Source organism: Dasypus novemcinctus, chromosome 1, assembly GCF_030445035.2.
Source record: "Dasypus novemcinctus isolate mDasNov1 chromosome 1, mDasNov1.1.hap2, whole genome shotgun sequence".
Classification (NCBI taxonomy): domain Eukaryota; kingdom Metazoa; phylum Chordata; class Mammalia; order Cingulata; family Dasypodidae; genus Dasypus; species Dasypus novemcinctus.
In genome coordinates, this window is record NC_080673.1 from 110,664,491 (window position 1) to 110,686,365 (window position 21,875).

At 33.3% G+C, this 21,875-nt stretch overlaps 1 protein-coding gene across 2 annotated transcripts in view; it reads right to left on the reverse strand.

Moving 5' to 3' along the window:
* Positions 1 to 21,875, reverse strand: part of GRID2 (glutamate ionotropic receptor delta type subunit 2) — a 1,588,204-nt gene that overhangs the window by 1,285,423 nt on the left and 280,906 nt on the right. For both annotated transcript variants that reach the window (XM_058295409.2, XM_004470379.5), the window contains exon 2: positions 10,990 to 11,145. In XM_058295409.2, coding sequence (XP_058151392.1) covers positions 10,990 to 11,145 — 156 coding nt within the window. The remainder of the gene's footprint in view (positions 1 to 10,989; positions 11,146 to 21,875) is intronic.

A 21,875-nucleotide genomic window follows, 5' to 3' on the forward strand; every position in this document is an offset into this window, starting at 1 on the left:
TACACTTATTCTACCATCTTCCTCCCCTCAGAACCTCTGGTGGCCACCACCTCTATACCAATGATAAAAGTTCTTCCATTGCTGGAATAATAAGTCTACAATGAAATAATAATGTCAACTTTAGTTCATTATTTATTCCCTAATCTTGCAAATTTTGGGGTGGTAATGTTCATTCTGCTTCTAACAGAGAGGTGATGTTAGGATCTTGACAGCAAAAATTCCCATTTGTGTCTTTGTGGCCTGATGTTTCCATTCCAGTCCTCCACTCCCCACCTCCATTCACATAGTTCCACCATTCATAAAGATGTGTTTTGAACATGCCTGCTTCTTGCTATGTCTTTTCTACTTTATGTGCAGAAAGCATGGCTTACTATTTTTTCCCTTCTCTCCCTTCCCCCACAACTCACCATCCCTTAAGACATCTCTTTTTGTCACAAACTCACACTGCATTTTGTTCTTCTGTTATGGAGCTTATACATAAGGCTTTGGGATCACATTATATACATGCACGTTTAATCCTTCTTAGTAGTTTAGAGGTCTTTGAAGATGCATAGTGCTTCTAAGTGACCTCTTTGTTCTTTACTTGCTTCTACTACAGATCTTGTATTGGGATATTGAATATAATGTATGATGAATGAAGGAATAAGTGAGCTTATGATGCTGGTCACAATTTTGTAAGAACTTTCCTTCTCTTCCTCCTGCTCTGCTGTCTGCTCTTTGGACATGTGCTATTCTTTAACATCTTTTAAATTGTGAGTGTGGGAAATAAAGAGATAAAATGCAAAACAGTCCTTTGGTAACTTGTTAATTTCTCATTACTACCCTATATGTGCTATGTTAATAGTTAACCAAAAAGCTTGGTCAGGCAATTTATTCATTATAACTTGAGGCTGTTTTTGCTTTTCAGCAACTTTAAAAGGAGCTTAGTTTTCACAGTAAAGCAGTCCTACCAAGAACGGAATAAAGAAAAGACATAGGGAAATTTTTCCCCATAGAAAAAAACAAATATTCAAGAATTTGTGAACTGATTCATAAGCTTACTTAATATAAGTAGAAAATGTGCAAAAAGACATTTTAAATACCTAACTGGACCATTAACTTGCACGTTAACTGCATTTGTCATATCACTTTAAGTAAAAGTAAAGGGTGGAAAGTGGCTGTGGCTCAATCAGCTGGGCTCCCGTCTACCATATGGGAAGTCCTGGGTTCACATCCCAGAGCCTCCTTGTGAAGGCAAGCAGGCCTGTGTGCCATGGACAGATGACGCAGCAGAGGGAGACAAGCAGACACAGAAAAAGCACACAGCAAATGGACACAGAGAACAGATAGCAAAAAACAAGTCGCAAGGGGAGGGGGAATAAATAAATAAATCTTTTAAAAAATTTTTAAAAAGTAAAGCCCAACCATTTCACTATACTGTGGGGTGGCTATCTGGAGAACAGTCCTGTTTCTGGTCAAATGCAGTGCTTTTTTTGTAGGGATGTTTTCACTTAGGGCCAACAGCAACTCAGCTTTATGCTTGAAATTTTACATTATTTTTTAAATATTTATTTTCTTTATTTTATAAGGAGCTTTTGATTGCATACATGTTACATTGAAAATATAGGGGATTCCCATATACCTTACCCCCACCCCCTCCAACAATTGAGCACATGAAATGATGCTTAACATCACTTCATGTTGGGGAAATGCAGATCAATACTACAAAGAGAGATCACTTTATACCTATTAGACTGACAACTATATTTTTAAAAAAAACAGAGAACTACAAATCTTAAGTCAGTTTTTAATCTTGCCCTCTGTCTCTTCCCTCCCATTGATATCCTGCTGGGGGTCCCACAGGATTAGCAGACCTAACAAAAACCAATGTTAGATTTCTAGGCACTTTCAAAAGGTCTCAGAAGTGACACATTACCTAACCATACTGTACTGCAGCTTCTTCATCCATGAAATAGTAAAAAGAATTGTAACTACTTCAGAGCTCATAAAGCATTATGATGATTAAGTCAGGAAAATAGCACAGTTCATGGAACATAGTAAGTTATAAATAAATGTTACTTTTTATTATTTTTATTATTAGGTTTTTCAAATGAGCTTCTTTTGTCAGACTATAAAAATTGCAAATATGAAAACCAAAAATAAGGTTTCTTCCCTAGAATTAGATATTGATATATCTCTCTGTATTATTCTAAGACCAACAAAATTGAGTAAAATACTTTCTTTGCTGTGTTTTATTTCATATTCCTGGAAAAATGCCTCCAAGAAAAGCCAAAATGCTTCCATAACTACATTCAAAATCCCAGCTTCGGACAGTTGAATTTCAAATACAAAAATTATCTAAGAATGACACTGCTCTATCCCAAATATCAGTGAGACCCACAGGACCACCATACAATTCTTTGGGAACGTTTTTCATTTCCAAAGGGAAAGACTGAAGCAGATTTAGATAATAAAGTCACAAGTAAGATTGTTGCCCAGCAAATAATATTCATGTTGATTAAAATAAACATCTGTAAAACAACAGAATGAAGGCTGAGTATTTAAAAGATAATCTAATTTCTCAAACACACCGAGCCCATGCCTCCAAAAGGTCGGCTCATATACAATTTCCTCTGCTTAGAATGCTATTTCTTCCTATCTTGTATGGCTGGCTACTTTCCAATCTCAAATCTTGGCATATTGTATCTTCCATAATCATCCTATTAAAAGTAAGTGACTGGTTTAAATCATACACACTCACCTGTTATTTTCAATCATCATTTTGCTTCTGTTAAATAATGTATTTCCAATAAAAAAGGCAGACTATTTATTAGCTTATTTAGCTCTTTTTTATATATTTCTCCATTTCAACTGAAAAATTCATGGATGATTGGATTAATGTTGTCTCATTCATTCCTCTATATAAACTCCTAATTAGTGCAGAGTCAGTGCATATGATATATTTTACAAATAAATGCACAATTGTAATTTTGATTTTTGAAAGAATAATGAACTGTTGTTGGTGATTCCTAGTTTTCTGCTAATTGGTCTCCACTTAACATATTTGGCTTTATGCAATTTCCATAAAAAATAAAGTGTAACCTGAGACTTCATTCTTTGCTCTCATGGAGCACTGGCATGAATTTTGGGTAAACTGAAAGATGGAGTATTGACAACAACAAATATTCCCTTTTCCATTCTGACAGACATAATAAATTGTCCTTGGGGTTTTTCAATTACTCCTTGAAAAGGGCAACCAAAGAAGTGGTTGGCAAATTTATATATAAATACACACACACACACACACATACACACATATACACACATATATATACACATATAAGTTATATATAGTATAAAATATATATAGTTATATATAGTGTATATATGTCTATGTGTGTACATGTGTATGTATACAATTAGAAATTTAAAATAGAATAAAAGAATGGAATCATTAATTACAAACAATAAAGCTTGTTGAAGAAAGAAATATAACAGAATAAGAACAGGATTTGAGAAGAGGTAGCTTCTATCAGCCTCTAATTCTGTGACCAGCAAAATGTGTCCTTTACTTAAACCTTAGCTATTTTCTCCCACCTGTGCCCTCTAGACCTTGCTCAATACCTCTTATTATTCTTTCTGACTTTAATATCAGTATAAATCCAAAACTTAAGTATAGAGAGCATTTTTGAAAATTCAGTCATTCTACTCCAAAATATTTTCTGTACTGGAATTCTTTTTAACTTAGATTTGTACTACAGCTTATTGTTTTCCAAAGGAAAATACACTCTGAAGAAAGATATTTATTTTTCCTTTTGGAATAGATTTCTTATACACAGTACACATTGTATATGAAAATGTTGATTACAGAATGAATTTATGCAAACTTACTATCATATTACCATAGTTTATCAGGACAAAAAAGCAAATAAATTGTGAAATGAGGCATGGATTCCTGAGAAAATAACATGATATCACATAGTACTAAAGAAGAAGAGTACTGGAAAAATTTTTAAAAACCTATGACCAAGTTTTTAGAGTTAATATTTTTTCCCATTTACAGTTGGAACAAGAATTTTAAAAGCATGGAAAGATAACCCTTTAAATAATCATTTCAAAATAAACTCAAAATACCAGAGATAATGCATCTCTCAAAGCATAAAGTTTTCTTTGAATTCAGGTCTATATTCAACCTTCACATATATCGCTCTTTCTGTAACACTGCCTCTCTACAACTGAATCCCATTTAGTTATGACTCAGTGCCTTATTTACTTCACTGATTGTATTAAGCCTACACAAATCATCAGAAAGCTTTAATTTGTTCTCTGCAGGCTTTCTCTACTTCCCAGAAATGGTAACAACATATTTTAAATTCTCTAACTCTACGTACACATGTTGCAACATCACTATTATTTGCCCAATAAATTACACTACAAATATAATTCATATCTTCCTGTGCTGACTAGCAGAACTAACCCAGGAAGGAAGAAAAAAATGAAAAGCATTTTTTCCTATAGTATTTCTGTACAGCATTCAGGATCTTGAAAAGGAAAGACCAGTTGGCTGAAAAAACTGATGCTGACCATAAAGATTATAAGCATAGGCTCGAGAGTCTCTCTAGGAACCACTGGTGCATATTAGAGGAATTTGGTAAGGAAAGGTCGGAGAAGGACAGAAATTACTGATGGACAAATGCAATGATGCTAAATCATCATGCATTTCACTAATATTAAAATGCATTTAGTTAGTAGAGGAACCTAACTTCCATAATTACAAACTCATGCAATCACGGTATAAGATCACATAACCATAGTAACTGCATGGGGTACGAATCTATTCTCATTTTAAATATGAATAAAATGAGGCTCAGAGTCATTAGGTAAATTGTTCAAGAACACACAAATGCTAATAGATGGATTATAATTCATGTAAAGGCAGGTTTTTCTAATTTCATTACCCATGAACTTCATATCCATGCTTTTCCAAGCAAGATAAATGGCATTAAATCTGACTTATATATATTGAGCCAAATATAGACATATTATTTCTATACAGTATAATAAAGAGAATCAAGTATTTAAAGGGAGCTAAATAAGGCATTTTAAAATGCATTACAGTCAGAATCTAGAATATAGGTTATCACTGGACAGGGTGGGGCTAGGAAATGGGAAGTTAAGGCTTAAAATGTGCATAGTTCCTATTTGGAATGATAGAGATATTTCAGTGGTGATGGTAGTACAATATTGTGAACATAATCAGCAGCACTGAACTATATGTCTAAATGAGTTTAAAAGGAGAAAAGTGAGGTTGTATATATGATAAGAAAATGAAGGTTTTTAAAAAGTGTCCAAGGAACTGTACTACACGAACAGTGAACCCCAAGTTAAACCATGGGCTATGGGTAATAGAACAATTATAAAAATGCACTTTCATCAATTGTAATAAATGTCCCACACCAATGCAAAGTGTTAATAGTAATGAGGTGTAGGATAAACATGTGTTTTATGCATGATTGTCCTGTAAACCCACAACTTATCCAATAAAGAAACAAAAGGCATTATAAAGGGAGGGCAAAGTGAAGAGATGCACATAAAGGTCAGTACCTAACAAAAGAAAATAGAATAAAGGTCAATTTTAAACCACGTAAAATTTTGGAGCAGTCAATAGTGAAGAGAACAGTGTATGGTAATTAACTCCATGCTTGAGTACTTGCTGACTCATGCCCTTGTTTCCCAGAATATGCAATTTCCTAGTGCCTAATAGCTTAGTGTGTGCTTCCTTTAGAAGTGGATATTTCAATGATAACTCTTTTGAAAATTACCAGATAATTCAACAAAAATATTGCATGAGTACTAAGAACCTACGCATGATGAGTTTCTCATAAACCTAACAGCATTTGCCAAGGATATGCAAAAGCAAGTTTTAAATGTTAAAATAAAAGCCAGGTTATTCTATGTTCTCTTAAAATTAAGCAAATAAATAGAGTCATTTGAAAATCTGGATATTAATAACTTATAATACTTTTAAAAATTCTAAGTATAGTAAAGTCTTCTTTGGTTTGTTATTATAACATGATGTTAAACTATTTTTATGACTACACAATGGACTCTCATTATGATGCAGAATATAGGAAAGTGTGGCTTTTAATCTAATAAACCATGTATTCAGAGTTACTTTAAGACATGTAGGTGATTCTTTTACCAATTCAGTATCATAAAAGACCTATTAAAAACTGAGTTATGCTGCTATAATCATGCACTATATCTATAGGGGCAGAAAGAGAGCAGAAGAAAGATGTGTGTTACTATTACGAGAAAAGGAAGTGGTAAGAAGAAGGAACACAGCAGTGGCAACACAAGAACAAATTTTCTACTTCCTTTAAATACACCTTTCATAGAACTCTGCTAAAGATTCTTCTACATAAAACAAGATCCAGGACAGCATATATTGCTAAAGTTTAAATTGTATGAGGTATCTTACACAACTGTACATAATTATAGACAGTAAAGTAAAAAGCCTCCAAGCAGAAAGGCTATAAAATTATGATACAGATGTCTACAAACATTTGCATTTCAATCTATATTCAGTGTTAGAAACCTGTCATTCTAAGAGAATGGCATTGAATAAGATAAGGGAAAGGCTTATAGATAAAGGAATGCAAAAAATAAATCAGAGAAAAAAAAGATTAAACAATGCAATTTGTATCTTCATTACATAATATAAAAAAGTAAAAGAAATGCATTTATTTAAGAAGTCACCTCTCTTTTCAGAAAACTAAATATTTTAACAGATAGAATGTCTTATGTACTTTGGTTACTAACACAATTAAAAACTCATGATATAGTAGGAACAGCAACAGTATAACGTCTCTTCCTGTGCAAAAAATCCACAGCCCCCTCAAGTACATATTTCTCTTTCTGCAGTCAGACACTGTGTCCTTTATTTCTTTTGCTCTCTCCCATTTTAGCTGGTCTGATCTTGGAACAGTAATAGGCATTGAATAATTGCTAGGATAGATTGATTCAACTGAGAACTCTGAAAATTAGAATCCAAATATATGCTATTTTGGCCTTTAATGACAATTCTTCAGTGGAAAGGGTTAGTGTGAGATGTTTGAGAGAATTCATGCTGGTATTTTCCCTAATAGATACGCAGTTCTTTATATTATAATATTGAGTCTTTGATTCCGGACCTTACTGTCCAGTCCTTAGAATGTGGCAGGTGGGGAGGCAAAAGTGAGCTAGAGCTTGGCAGGAGACTACTGGGGAATTAACCAGGCCAAATATAACAGCCTCATGGAGGGAAGCAGGTGGTCGAGACAGTCACTGAATGCACAAGCAGTATCCCTTCTGATATGTGGGTATTTGAGGATGGAGGTGTCACAGCATCACTATTCTTTTTATCACCTCACACCTGTAGCTAGACAAGGCTTAAACAGGTCACTGGGGCTAGATTCAAAGTAGAGCTCTTATTCTGATGTGGAGAGTGAGGGAGGAATGAACATATGAACAAATGAATGAATGAGGAAAATTATACCTATATGATGTTTAGGTTTTATTTCTTGGCCTCTGGAACCACCAATTGTCAACTTTAGTTTTACTGTTAGTCACCTCATAAAAGAAACTGGAATCGTAATTATCAAAATGGAGATGTGGAGAGCAGATGTGGCTCAAGCAGTTAAGCACTCGACTCCCACATGAGAGGTCCCGGGTTTGGTTTCCGGTGCCTCCTGATAAACAAAAACAAACAATAAGCAAAACAAAGCAAAACAAAATAAAAAACAATGCAGGCAAGCTGGCGTGGCTCAGTGGCTGAATGCCAGCTTCCCACATAGGAAGTCCCAGGTTTAATCTCTGGCACCTGCTACCTCAAAAAAGAATGGAGCTGTTGAATCTTTGGGATCAAACTGATAAAGCACACCTATTGTGCAGTCTTAGATTAGGAATGTTGCAGAGTCCAATTTAAGTATGTTGGACATAAGCTGAATTTTATCATAGTAAAAATGTCCTATTAAAAATAGAGAGAAATATTAATTATAAAAGTAAGCCCTGGAATAAAATACCAAATAGTGTGGCAACACTATTCATTTTTCTACACTTATATCCTCTTTCAACCAGACTTCCAGATCTAGCCTATGGCACCAGAAGTATACTGACATTGAATAGAGATGTGTTTTGGTGAAGCTTATACCTAGTTATATTGACTTACACTCATTTTGGCTCTGCTAACTCTCCTTTTTCCCTTTACACAAATTAAATGAATAAGCATGTGTTTTAGATATAACTTTTATAAAGAAATGAGATGGATTTTAAACCATTAATGAAAGTCTCATTTCACAAATGTATTTCATATATTTACAATCGTTTAATTTTGGGGAAGATAGATGAGACAAATCCAACTGGAAATGTCACTGTGGTAAAGTGAGATGTCTGCTTTTTAAGACACACTTGGGAGCAATCAATACACATGTTGAAGTAGGCAAAGGAATAAGTGTTGGTGGACCAAGCTGATACCTGGAAGGTGAGTGAGCTTAACAATAACTGCTTTTTACATTACAAATGGCTTTTATTTTATGTTCATGTTTCTAAACTTAAAATAGCAACTCTAATGAACACCATCATTGACATTTTTAATAAGGAGTTCTGATCTTACCTTGATATATTGATTCACAGTTTTCATATTTTAAAACCAGAGGGCAATTTTTATTAGCTTGGTTTTGATAATAAATATATAGTTTATAATGGATCATAATATATCAGGAAGAATAATAACGATAGTTATTTTTTCAAATTAAGTAATTTGTGACTCTATAATATAATTCTGCCATTATATTCTTCTCACTGTGCATTTCATTTTTAAGTATTTTTTTCTAATATGAACAATTATTTCAAAATGTGTTGGGTATATCCTGGCATCCAAAATCAATGCATGTGTATTTTATGTCTCCCTTGATAAGTGCCAATGCATGCAAAAATTATACATGAACTCATACTCCTGCATTCTTCTGAAGTGAATATTTTTACAAGTGCACTACCCTGACTTTCCTCGCCTTATTGGTAAAAACAGTCGCTAATGCTTTCAGTAGCACAGCAGTTCTTTTACACTGGACATTGGTACATCTCTTGATAGCCAGTGCATACATGTCAGAGAGAGAAGCATCTATAACATAGGAGTAAAGAGAGAAATCTAGCAACAGCAGCTGTTAGTCCTTTCCAGATTCTGGCAATATTGATGAGTTCTTCGAATCATAGAAAATAATTGGATGAGGAGACAGAATGAAGGACAAGTATCATATATCCTTTCAGTTTTTTTACCAATAGAGATGAAATTGATTAAAAATACATCAATTTATTTTTAAATTCCTTCATTTATTACAGATGAGTAAAATCAAGAGTGAAAGAACAGAAGACAGTCACAAAACAAATTGGTCCTCATTTTTTCCTACTGTCATTCTGGTCCCAAGAGAATGCCCAGCAATAAAACTAGGAGCTGAAAAAGAAAAAAGTCACAGAGATTTCCTAAAAGTAATTATATATATTCTTAAAACTATTGGATGTCTCCCTCAAATTCTATTTTTCAAATCATTTTACAGACTCCTTCATTAATTTTAGCATTAATTTAATCTTTTTTAAATGTTTCTATAGAAAATTTTCAGCATATTCATTATTTAAAGTACCAAATATAAGGCATAATTCTGATTTTCATATATAAATAAAGGGATATTTATTTCAATCTGATTTTATGAATTAATGTTTACTTCTTAAAAATTAAAATTCTATTAAATTATTACCAACAGTAATAGCCTAATTTTTGCAAAAGCAGCATTCACTTAAAATAATTCTGTTCATTTCATAAAAATGTTTTTTCACTACACCATATTAATGAAAAGGAAAATTATCTAGACAACCAATCATTACTTCCATTCTCTAATTGACAGAAGTAAATTAACATATCAAAATTAGCCAGTGCCATTGATCAAAAACATATTCCAATAAAGTTTATATAAATGTCATCAAGAAACAATAGTAGATGAAAATAAATCACCTTTTTTTCAGACATTTTGTCCATTTTCCTTTCTTCTTCCATATTTGTCCTTAAAAAATTTCCCGCCAAACAATACTACATTTAATGTTTTATGTGTTCTGCCAAATCCTCTTTAAATTTATAATGATACAATCACTTCATTCGTATTGTCTTTAGTCTAACTATAATATCTAATAAATTATAAAATAGATTAGCAACAAGTAGCTCCATGAAAGCACTTTATAAGTGACATACCTAATATTTAGTTCAATTAATAAAATTAAAATAGAACTCAGTTTGAAATCTTTACATTAAAACGTTCATACCAGTGATCATTCCAAAAAATAAAATTAAAATAATTTGTCTTTGTAATATTTTGTACATTTGAATAGCTTGAGTTCACTCAAGTGTACAGAGAAAATGGAGGAAAGTGTATGAATACTTATCAAATAGAAAAGAGTAAAAAATTTATAGCCGAGGTTGTGTTGTTAGGATCCCACTGCAAGATCTCTGATTTGCATGTATTGTCTAAAGGTTCTCCTTGCAACAATGCATTTGTCATGAGTACACCTGAAATGTCATCGCAACTTATAACAACACTCAAGATGACAGTTAGCTCGGAGAAGCCCAGAGTGAAAATTATGATTTAAATTCACATGTGAGGAATTTTTCATTTACCTTGAAATCATAAAAATGTGGCAAAGCTCTTAACTGCAAATATTTATGTCCATTTTCACATTATATTTTATTCAAAACAATAACTTTCCATGCTCTGACTCCTAGCAGTGAAATTTAGGATTAACATCTACAAAACAGCTCTCCAGAAGAAAAGCAACAACCAATTAGCATCAGAAATGCAAAACAATGATGTCAGAGTTTAAGGGCTTTTTTTGCAAATAGAATTTCAGGGCATTTGAGTTGAACGAAAAAAGTCCCCCACAAAAACAAAAAAACAAACTAAAACGTGTACCGCTGACGGAACCTACCTTCTTGAACTGCTTGAAAAGGGTTGTTGCCATCAACAAATGTCACCGAAAATGTGATTTTCTCAGTTTGTAAGATCTCTTCATTCTGATTGAGGTCACCAACTGCTGTACGAAACACCTCATCATCCTTTTTGGCAGATTCATCAAATATTGCTCCTAGAAATAAGAAAGTGTTGCCATTAGAAAATAACAAATATTCTGTCATGCCCTCTGTAAATATGCCAAAAGAATTTATGTATTCGAAAAACATATACTTTCACTTAAAGCATGCACTTTATTTATTACTGAAACACACTGTACTGGAAACAGTGTGATAGCTGAGCAGAAATGTAGTTATTTCTTCCAAATGGAAATGATGAATTGTATGTTGAAATATTATTGCTGGGAGATCACTGGAAGACGATATAATGAGGATAAAATGCCTTTGCAGTACAAATGGTTAATACATTGCATGTTTTATATCATGGGATCTTTAGGAATTCACAGTTTGAAGAATTTTTTTTCTGAATAGTGGGAGATACAATGAGGAAATTTTCTGAAAACCCTTTCACACAACATGTTGGAACTGAATTTCTATTACAATTTAAAATTTCCCTTCCTCCCTTCCTTCCTTTCTCCCTTCCTTCCCTCTTTTCTTCCTTCCCCTTCCCTCTTTCTTTCCCTCCCTCCCTCCCTCCATCTTTTAGGAAAGGGTTTTCACTATCTTTTATAGTAATAGTTACTGAAACATTGAAAAAATACAGACCTATAAGCAGAGATCATGAAGAACTATCTCCTGAAGAATTAGCATAAATCTTAATGGATAATCATAGCACTTTCATCCATATATAGTAACAGTGATGAATAAAGTTGTGCCTTTTATTCAGTGTCTCATCAGGAGTATATTGTTTAAGTATACCAATTCTAAGATCAAATGTTTTGATTTCAAATTCAGACTCTGACACTTGGTAAGTATATGACCTTGAGCATGTTACTCAAATTCCAAACCACATATTCATCATCTAAAAACATATTATTAATACTAATATGTAAAGATTGTTGTGTTTATTAAATGAAAGTATCCATGTAAGAATTAATTAATTTTTTAAAAGACAGAGTAAGTTCTCAATAAATGCTAGTGTTTTCTTTCTTTTTTAATTATAGCAATCCTAAGCATGCCTAACATTTTCTATTAATGTTTTTATTACAATATCTCATTTAATCCTAAAATAATTATGGGATGTGTACATGTGTATAGCTAGACATATCTACAGTTGCCAAAGGTAAGAGTCAATGCAAGATAAATGCCTAAGGTCCCACAACAAAGGATAGATCCCTTCCCTTCTTGACTCCAGCATCCTTGCTTTAAACTCCTATGGGTTTCTGTAATGAAAGCAAACACTTTTTTTTAACAATTTTATTGATACATATTAATAAAGCATACAGTTCATCTGAAGTGTACAATCAATGGTACTGGTATAATCACATAATTGTGCATTCATCACTTCAATCATTATTAGAACATTTTCATTATTTCCCTAATAATAATAAACAAAAAACAAATGAATAAGAAATTCTTCACCTCTCAATCTCTTTATTTTTTCCTTCCTGTACATAGCTGCTATTTCTGGCTATTTTTGCACAAATATTTTTTAAGCAGATTTATCGAGATATATTCATGTACCCTACAATCTATCTAAAGTGAATAATCAATAGCTTTTAGTATAATCACAATGCTGTGCATTTACCATCACAAAAAGTTTTAGAATTATTTCATTTCTCCAAAAAAGAAAAACTTCACACCCTTTGGCATGCCTTCCCTAGCTCTACATAGCCATTAATCATATTACATCTTCAAAAATTGATTTATATTTATATTTTATATAAATGGGATTATACAATATGTTACACTGTATATTTAGTTCATAGTAACACAATCATACAGTATTTGCCCTTTTGTGTCTGGTACAACATAATGTCCTCCAGGTTCATCTTAGGTTGGCATATGCTTTATGACTTCATTTCTTTTCTCACTGTTGCATGGTATTCTATCGTGTGAATACACCAAGATTTGTTTATCCATTCATCAAATGATGGACACCTGAATTATTTCCAACTTTTGACAGTCATGAGTAATGCTACTATGGACATCAGTGTGCAGATGTCTGTTCATGTTACTGCTCTCAGTTCTTCTGAGTATATACCCAGTAGAGGTATTGCTGGGTCAGATGGCAATATAAATTCATCTGCTTTAGGAACTGTCAAACAGTCCTCCACAGTAGCTGTACCATCCTGCAGTCCTACCAACAGTGAATAACTGTTCCTATCTGTCTACATCCTCTTCAACACTTGCAGTTCTCTGTTTTATTAATACTGGCCATTCTGATAGTTGTGAAATTATATCTCATTGTAGTTTTGACTGACATTTCCCTAATCATGAGTGATGTTGATCATTTTTTCATGTTTCTTGCCATTTGTATTTCTTCTTTGGTCAAATGTCTATTCAAATCTTTCCCGATTTTTATTGGGTGGTTTGTCCTTTTAATGTTGAGTTATAAGATCTCTTTATATATCATGGATATTAAACCCTTATTGGACATGTGATTTCCAAATATTTTCTTCCATTTTCACCCTTTTAACAAAGTCCTGTGTGGTGCAGAAATGTTTAATTTTGAAGAGGTCTCGTTTATCTTTGTTTCCTTTTGTTGTGCCTGCTTTGAGTATAAGGAATCCAACAGCAAATCAAGAGACTTATACAACATGACCAAATGGGATTTATTTCTGGTCAGCAAGACTGGTTCAGTATAAGAAAACCAATCAGTGTAATACAACACATTGAAGGAATAAACTTTTTAATGTGAAAAATCTGGGACACTTTTTTTCATCTAGTCATGCATGGTTAGTTTGTATTTGTTTTGACTCTTCAGTACTAAGAAGGTACAAATTTTAAACATTTTAATCATAAACATTTGGCCCAATGTATAATGAACTGAATGAAAATCCTCCTGCCACGAAAGACACACACCTTAGGTTTAATAACATGAGACACTGTTAAACTAACTTTCCTAGCAGTTTATTAGGAAGTATAGTCTAATTTTGCTACAATTGAAACTAAAATAGCCAATAGATTTTAAACCAGATAATCTAAATGTTTATTCACAAAAAAAGTGATATATGTTTATGTAGAGATGCTTCAGGTTGTCTTGGATCCTAAATGAAGAGTTTCTGCTCAACTTTGTTTTAAAGCAGGTGATACTGATTTCTGCTGAGTTTTGGTAACATTTTTAATGGAGACATTTTACTATACCTGACAGAACACTTAAAATTACCTTAACTATTAAACCTAGCTTAATAAATGGCAGACAACTGCAGGAATGAGAGAAAATAAGTCAAAACTGTGCTGAATTAAGATATACTGAGAGGAAATGCACAAAAGAAGCACATCATCTTTCTGCAAACAGCAAGGAAGTACACAAAATAAACATTTCATCTGACTGCAAACAGCATAACCACAGAAGTGGAAATCCTAGCCAACATTTCATATCCCTCCTTATTTATTTACATTTTTCTTTGACTGTAAAATCTCATCTTAAATTTGGACTCATGTTAAGAAACACATACAGTAGGTTGTAGTAAATCACACACATTCTGAAAACAACCTAGTGAGTTCTACATGGAGAATCTCAGAAAAGAACACTCTTTGTTATTTCTAGCCCTTCCAATAGTCAGGGATATGTCATCTCTTTTTCTCTTGTATTATTGCACACATATTTCCAGCTTAATCAAATTTCAAACACCCTAGATTTACCTTTTTTAACTATGTAAATTTTCCAAATTCAACAAAATTTTCCAAATCTAAATTTTACAAATGCAACATACATATGGCTCATATCAATGTTGCATTTGGAAATGTAGCTTCTTCCCAACTATTTTTATTAGCATGTTTTTCTTGTCAGTTTTATTTCACAACCTCGAGTTGAAAAGTAGAGTCAACTAGATAAAATAATTCTTCTACCACTTCACACACACAAACACACAAAACACTATTTCATCTATAGAATACACTCTATTATACTTCCATGACAATCTGGAGAGAAGAATAAGTAGGCAACAAAGCAAAAAAGGAATACTTCTGAAATATTACTATTATACAAATTTGTGTTTTGTAATTAGTCATTTACACTATTTAGGGTTGATGCTCTGCCCCTTCCATGGGGAGAAAAAGGGCTTTACCTTATTCTTACACAAACACGATGTATTCAAGTGGGTACGAATATGTGTTTTTAAATGCAATGCGGTGTTTACTCGTCTTCTTACACCTTAGGAAGAACGTTAATTACCTGAGTTGTGCCATATACAATGTTGCTGGATTTCCATGTAACTAATAAGCAAAACTGTAAACATGAAGAAATACAAAATTTTAACACTGATCTACAAAAATATTTAATTTGAAAAATAATTATAGTTTATAGTAATATTATAAAATGAACTAATATCCTAATTTTAATATGTTGTAAAGTATCATATGAGAAGTATTAATAAAGCTATGCCCTTTGGAAATTGATCAATTAATGTACGATTCAAAGTTAGCAAGCTGAAAACTAACAAATTAAGAAAAGTCTCTTAAATAAAATAGAATTATGTTTGAAAAAAGATATGCCAAAATTCCCACAAAGCATATACCTATTTGCCAAATAGGAAAAAAGAACTTTCAGCTTCTTTTTTGTTAATGTCAATTAATCCAAATTGCATTTTTTTGGCTGTAAACGAGATAGACATAACCTAGCATTTTATGTATGTGTATACATTTTGCATGTTTAAAATAAATCATTATTTTAAACTATAAACACATTCTGCACAAATTTAAATTTTCAAATTTGGCTGAAAAATACAATCTTAGTAAGAAGTTATTAAACTGAGCAACTCAATAACTCTCAAAAACATTCAAAGATTTTCCACCTTCATGACTTTATTCTAGTTGTTGTCTCCAACATGGTTGTATGCCTTGTATCCTTAGCAAAATATAATTTTCTGGGGAATAGAAAGTACTATATATATTTTTTTCTTTTAGAGTTTCTATAAGGGAAATTGAATATATTAGATATTTAATAAATATATTCATCAATTAATCTTTCTGTATGTTAATTTAGGCATCTTATAAAATAGGATATCTAACAGAATATCAGAGTAAAATGAAAGATACAATTAAAACTAAATTTAAAAAAAGGAACAATGCAAATACATGCTAAACAACTTATGCCTGTGAATTTATTTTTACAGTTATAATCATAACTTGAGAAGACTGAAGTTATTCATTTAAGGCCTACATCATATACTTTATTTTTAGGCTGAATATTTAAATTATATTTTCATTTATACATATGAAAGGCAAGAGGAGGAAACATTGTTAACAGGGAAAATAATGGAGGAAGGAAATGCTTTCATCTTAACATATCCATTGAAAATAATGAGAAAGGTCTTGACATGTTTCTTGAACAGAACAAATTTTCGTACTTAAAGAGTCAATAGACTCAAAGGAAGACCAATATGTCTTATTTTATGTAACTAACAGAATAAATAACTTTTAAAATAAATGATTCTGGAAACCAAAGCAAGCATATACCAATACATCGATACTACCCTTACACAATTAATTTCTCTTTAAAACCATATCATCTAGGGAAAGGGGCAAGATGGTGGTGGAGTATGGAGCTCCAAGAGTCAGCACATCTTACAGTGCAGATAGGAATCACCAGAGCTATCTAAAAGACCAGTTTGTGGAGTCAAGGAGACCTTAATTTCATCCTACAACGTTCTTGGAAAAACGGAAGAAGATTGTCCATCTGTGGTGAAGATTCATGAGTAGTGTACCATGTACCATGGAGGCCAGTGACCATTCCCTACTAGTGGCACAAGTGGCCTCAGGAGCTTATACCTGGCTGGAATTGTAAGCTACATTTCCCATAAATGGGGAAGGAAGAGACCATCGGGTACTGACTTCAGCTAGTGATTAGCAACTATGGCTGGCTCAAGTATAATTCTAGGAACAGCTAATGTTTGAACCTGTCCAAGTCAGAAAGAGACCAGTAGCCTAAATTTTAACTCCACTCCCAGCATGATAGGAAATGGGGCACAGTAACAGTGGGGACCAGCTTCTTTCCACTCAGATCAGATTGCAGTCCTTGTCTAGACCCTGGCACCAACTCTAGCAGGGAGGAAGTTGTGGGGACCTGCCAGTCTCTCTGGGCAACTGCAGGAACTTTCAGCTCACACAGAATAAACTGTTGGGTGCCTGTGGCTCCATCTCTGGCCCTGATAGGACAGGAGGAGGAGTGGTGTTTCCTCAGCCACTCTGAGCAACTGCATGTGCTTTCAACCCACACAGACTGGATTTCTGGGCACTGAGTTTCCATCCCCACCCCTGAAATGGCAGAAAGTACAGTACTCACTTGGCCTCTCATGGAAACTATAGGTGCTTTCAGTCCAAAGAAACTGGATTGTTGGTGCCTGTGGTTTCATCCCCACTGAAGAAAGGGTAGTAGGGACAATATTCCCTCAGCTTCTCTGGGTAACTGCAGGGCTCTATAACTTCACACCAATTAGATTGTTGGGTACACCTGAGGCTCCATCCCCACACCTGAGAGGGGAAGAGGGGAGCCAGAGCTACATCAGTCTACTCAGGTAACTGCAGAAAGTTTGACCCACACAGCTTAGTTTGCTGCCCACACCTAGAGCTCCATCATGCCCAAGGAAGGGGAGGAAGGAGAATGAAGGTTAATCAGTCTCTCTAGGCAACTACAGATGGTCTTCACATGTATGGCTTTTATTATTTACTTCACAAGCCTGTGGTTCCATCCCCACAATTAACAGAGGAGAAAGATGGGAGAAGCTTCATCAATTCTTGGGGCAATGCATGCAGTTTCAGACTCCATGGATTACATTACCAACGGCATCCTCAGCTCCTTATCTCCTACTACATAACCAGCAAGGGAGAAAGGACAAGAAACAGAAGAAAAAGACCTGGAAAATTTTGAGATTGGCTAAATACAAGCAACTATAAAGTTCCAAATTAAATTGATCTGAGTATGAAAGAAAATCTGTAACACAAAGCCAGTCAAATAGAAAGCCCTAAGCTAAAGAAGGAAACTGTGCCCAGAATAAATACATCTAGTAAGCCAGATGCCAACATACCAACAAAAAATTACAATCCATGTAATCAATATAGCCCTAGATGTTCTAGTTCGAGCAATCAGGCAAGAAAAAGAAATAAGAGGCATCCAAATCAGAGAGGAGGAAGTAAAACTTTTGCTCTTTTTAGATATGATCCTATACCTAGAGTGTCTTGAAAAATCTACAGCAAAGCTACTAGAGGTAATAAGTGAGTTCAGTACAGTGGCAGGATACAAGACTAATAAGCAAAAAAAAAAAAACAAAGTACACTAGTAATAAGCAACCTGAAGAAAAATTCATGAAAAATAATTCCATTTACAATAGTGAATAAACAATCAAATATTTAGGAATAAACTTAACCAAGTATATAAAACAGCTGTATCCAGAAAACTTAGTGCTTTGCTTAAAAAAAGTCAAAGAAGCCCTAAATAAATGGAAGAAGATTCCAAGATCATGGATTGGAACACCAAATATCGTTAAGATGTCAATTCTACCCAAATTGGTATACAGATTCAACGCAATCCTGATAAAAATTCAACTAGTCTTTTTTAAAGAAATGGAAAGTACAATTATCAAATTTATTTGGAAAGGTAAGGGACCCCAAACAGCCAGAAACATCTTTAAAAGGAAGAATGAATTTGGAGGATTCACATTTTTGAACTTTAAATCATATTACCTAGCTACAATGGTAACAAAACCATGGTACTGGCATAAAGATAGACATACAGAACAATAGAACTGAAATGATGGCTCAGAAACAAACCCTCACGTTTATGGCCAAGTGAATTTTGACACGGCTGTCAAGTCCACCCAACTGGGGCAGAAGAGTCTATTCAACAAAGGGTGCTAGGAGAAATAGATATCCATATCCAAAAGAAAGGAAAAGAGTACTTATCTCATACTTTATACAAAAAACAACTCAAAATGGATGAAAGACATAAATATAAAAGGTAGAACCATAAATCTCCTAGAAGTAAATGTAGGAAAACATCTTCAAGACATGGTAGTAGATAGTGGAAGCTTAAACCTTAACACCTAAAGCCCGAGCAAAAATGGGTAAGTGGGACCTCCTCAAAGTGAAACACTTTTGTGATTCAAAGGACTTCATCAAGAAGGTGAAAAGGCAGCACACTTAACAGTAGAAAGTATTTGTAAATCACATATCTGAGAAGGGTTTCATTTCCCTTCTATATAAAGAGATCATACAACTCAACAATAAAAGAGCAAGCAGTCTAATTAAAAAATAGGCAAAGGACTTAAATAGACATTTTCCAAAGAGGAAATACAAATGGCCAAAAAAATCACATGAAAAAATGTTCAATATTACTGGCTATTGGGGAAATGCAAATCAAAATGACAATGAGATACCATCTCACACCTCATAGAATGTCCTTTATCAAAACATACAAACAGACAAAAAAACAGAATCAGAAAACCTTAAGTGCAGGAAAGAATGATGTGGAGAATTAAGAAAACTCTTTCACCGTTAGCGGGGCTATTAAATTTATGATCCAGCAATTCATTCACTAGGAATAGATATAGAATAACTGAAAATATGATGCAAAGAGACCCTTGCATACCAAAGGTCATTGCAGTTTTATTCACTATTACTAAAAGATGGAAACAACCCAAAAGTCCATCAGGTAATGAATGGATAAACAAAATGTGATACATACATACAATGGAATACTATGCTGCTCAAAGAAGTAAAATTGGGGAACATATATAACATGGATGAACCTTGAAGACATTATGCTAAGTGAAATAAGCCAGATACAGAAGAACAAATATAGTATGAGTTCATTAATATGCATAAATATGAAGAATAAACACATGGAGTTAAAGCTTAGAGAACAGGTTCCTAGGAGATAGGATGAGGGGTAAGAAAGTACACTGATGCTTAAAATATGTAGAAGTTTTAATTAGCTTGACTGTAAAAGTGTGGAAAAGAATAGAGTTGACAGTAAAACATATATTAAGTTAAACTAACTCAGCTGGTTTATAAATGGGATTGTGGTTTAAAAGGTAAGTGTCAATTGAAAGAAAGATAGAGAATAATCTAGGGACTGAATAACATAGTGAACCCAGAAGTGGATGAGAATTGTGATTAATAGTATAAATACCAGAATGTTCTTCTATGAACTAGAACAAATGTACATCAGTATTACAAGGTGCTAAGACTATGGAGATGCATGGGATTAATACAATTAATGAGATCTATGGACTATGTAATATTCTTGCATTAATGTCAAAGAAGTACTGCTAATAATAGGAAGGTAGGGAAAAAATATACCAAATGTACCTCTATAGACCATAATTAGTGGTAATAGTCTGATGATACCTCATAATCTATTAACTAGTGTTCCTCAACAAAGTAATGTGTTCACTGGAGGGTTGTTGTAAGGAAATTCTGCATATTTGCATGATTGTTTTCTAAGCTTACGACTTCTCTAATAAATAAACAAATAAACATGTGTGCATGTGTCTGTGTGTCTGTGTGTATATATATAAAACAAAATAAATATCATCTAAAAAGACAGGCATGAAGAAACTACCAAAAAATATAAGGTCAGATGCAGAGTTGCAATTAAATTTTAAGACAACTAAGCTCTCTTCAGTTGCAAAGTTTAAATACTTTACATCATTTAATTTTCTTAGTATACATATATATTCCTTCTAGGTAGGTAATCTTGAATAAATTTAAAAGTAACTATTATATGAAGTGACTTTTATATGAAGTGACTTTCTAATTTCTTTTGAAGCAGCAGAGAATTATTTTCAATGTTTTTCATTTCCATCTCTCCTTTTCTCTTTTTCTATACATGCTTTCACGTATCCATCCATTCAATCAATATTCCCTCAAAACAGAGAAAAACATCAAAGCAAAGTCACTATGAATATTCTTGATCCTAAACAAATAATTTGATATTAGGGCAGTTTTTAAATATATTACATGTCGAAACTCTCCATAGTAGTATTAAGATGCATTGACAAAATCATAATGTTAATAGGCATATATGTAGTTTTCATAGATACAGCTGAATGGAATTTTAGACATAGCATAGTCAAACCTTCTCATTTTCCAGAAAATGTAGTGCAAAGATTTCATTGATTTCTCCAAAATTACACAGCCAAAATTTGAAGGCATAGGGTTGGAATTCAAGTCTTCTGGTTTCTAATTTGGGGCTATTTCTTCTATATTATACTTCTTTTAAATTCCAAGCTCTTACTGTATATATACACATGTATTGAAGAACTGATATTACTGTGGTGATTAGTATATCAAAGTCAATTACCATAAATACATGACAGATTTAAAATGGATGAATTATTGCAAAAAACTGAATATAAGGGTGATATTTTTATACAAAATTTATCCCTTTTCAAAAGAAGCTTCAATATTTAGTCTAGGAAGCTGAAATAAAGGCCAAGATGAAATAAAGACCAAAAGCACACCTCTGATTATTGGGGCAATTTATTGGTCACCTTAGGATTTACAATTCTACAGAGCTATTCAGAATCTTTATGTCATCACATAGCCTCAATGCCTCACGGCTTTAGATGCTACTCTTCACAAGTGGGCTTCTAAATTTAATTCTAATGGTGCACTGTTCATACACATTAGTTGTATGGTGTGCAGATATCCAAATCAAGAGGTCTGTAACTTCTTTTGTATCTATGTATATAGTATTTCTATTACTGCCAGTGGAAATCATGCAGGCATTTCAAAGACATTA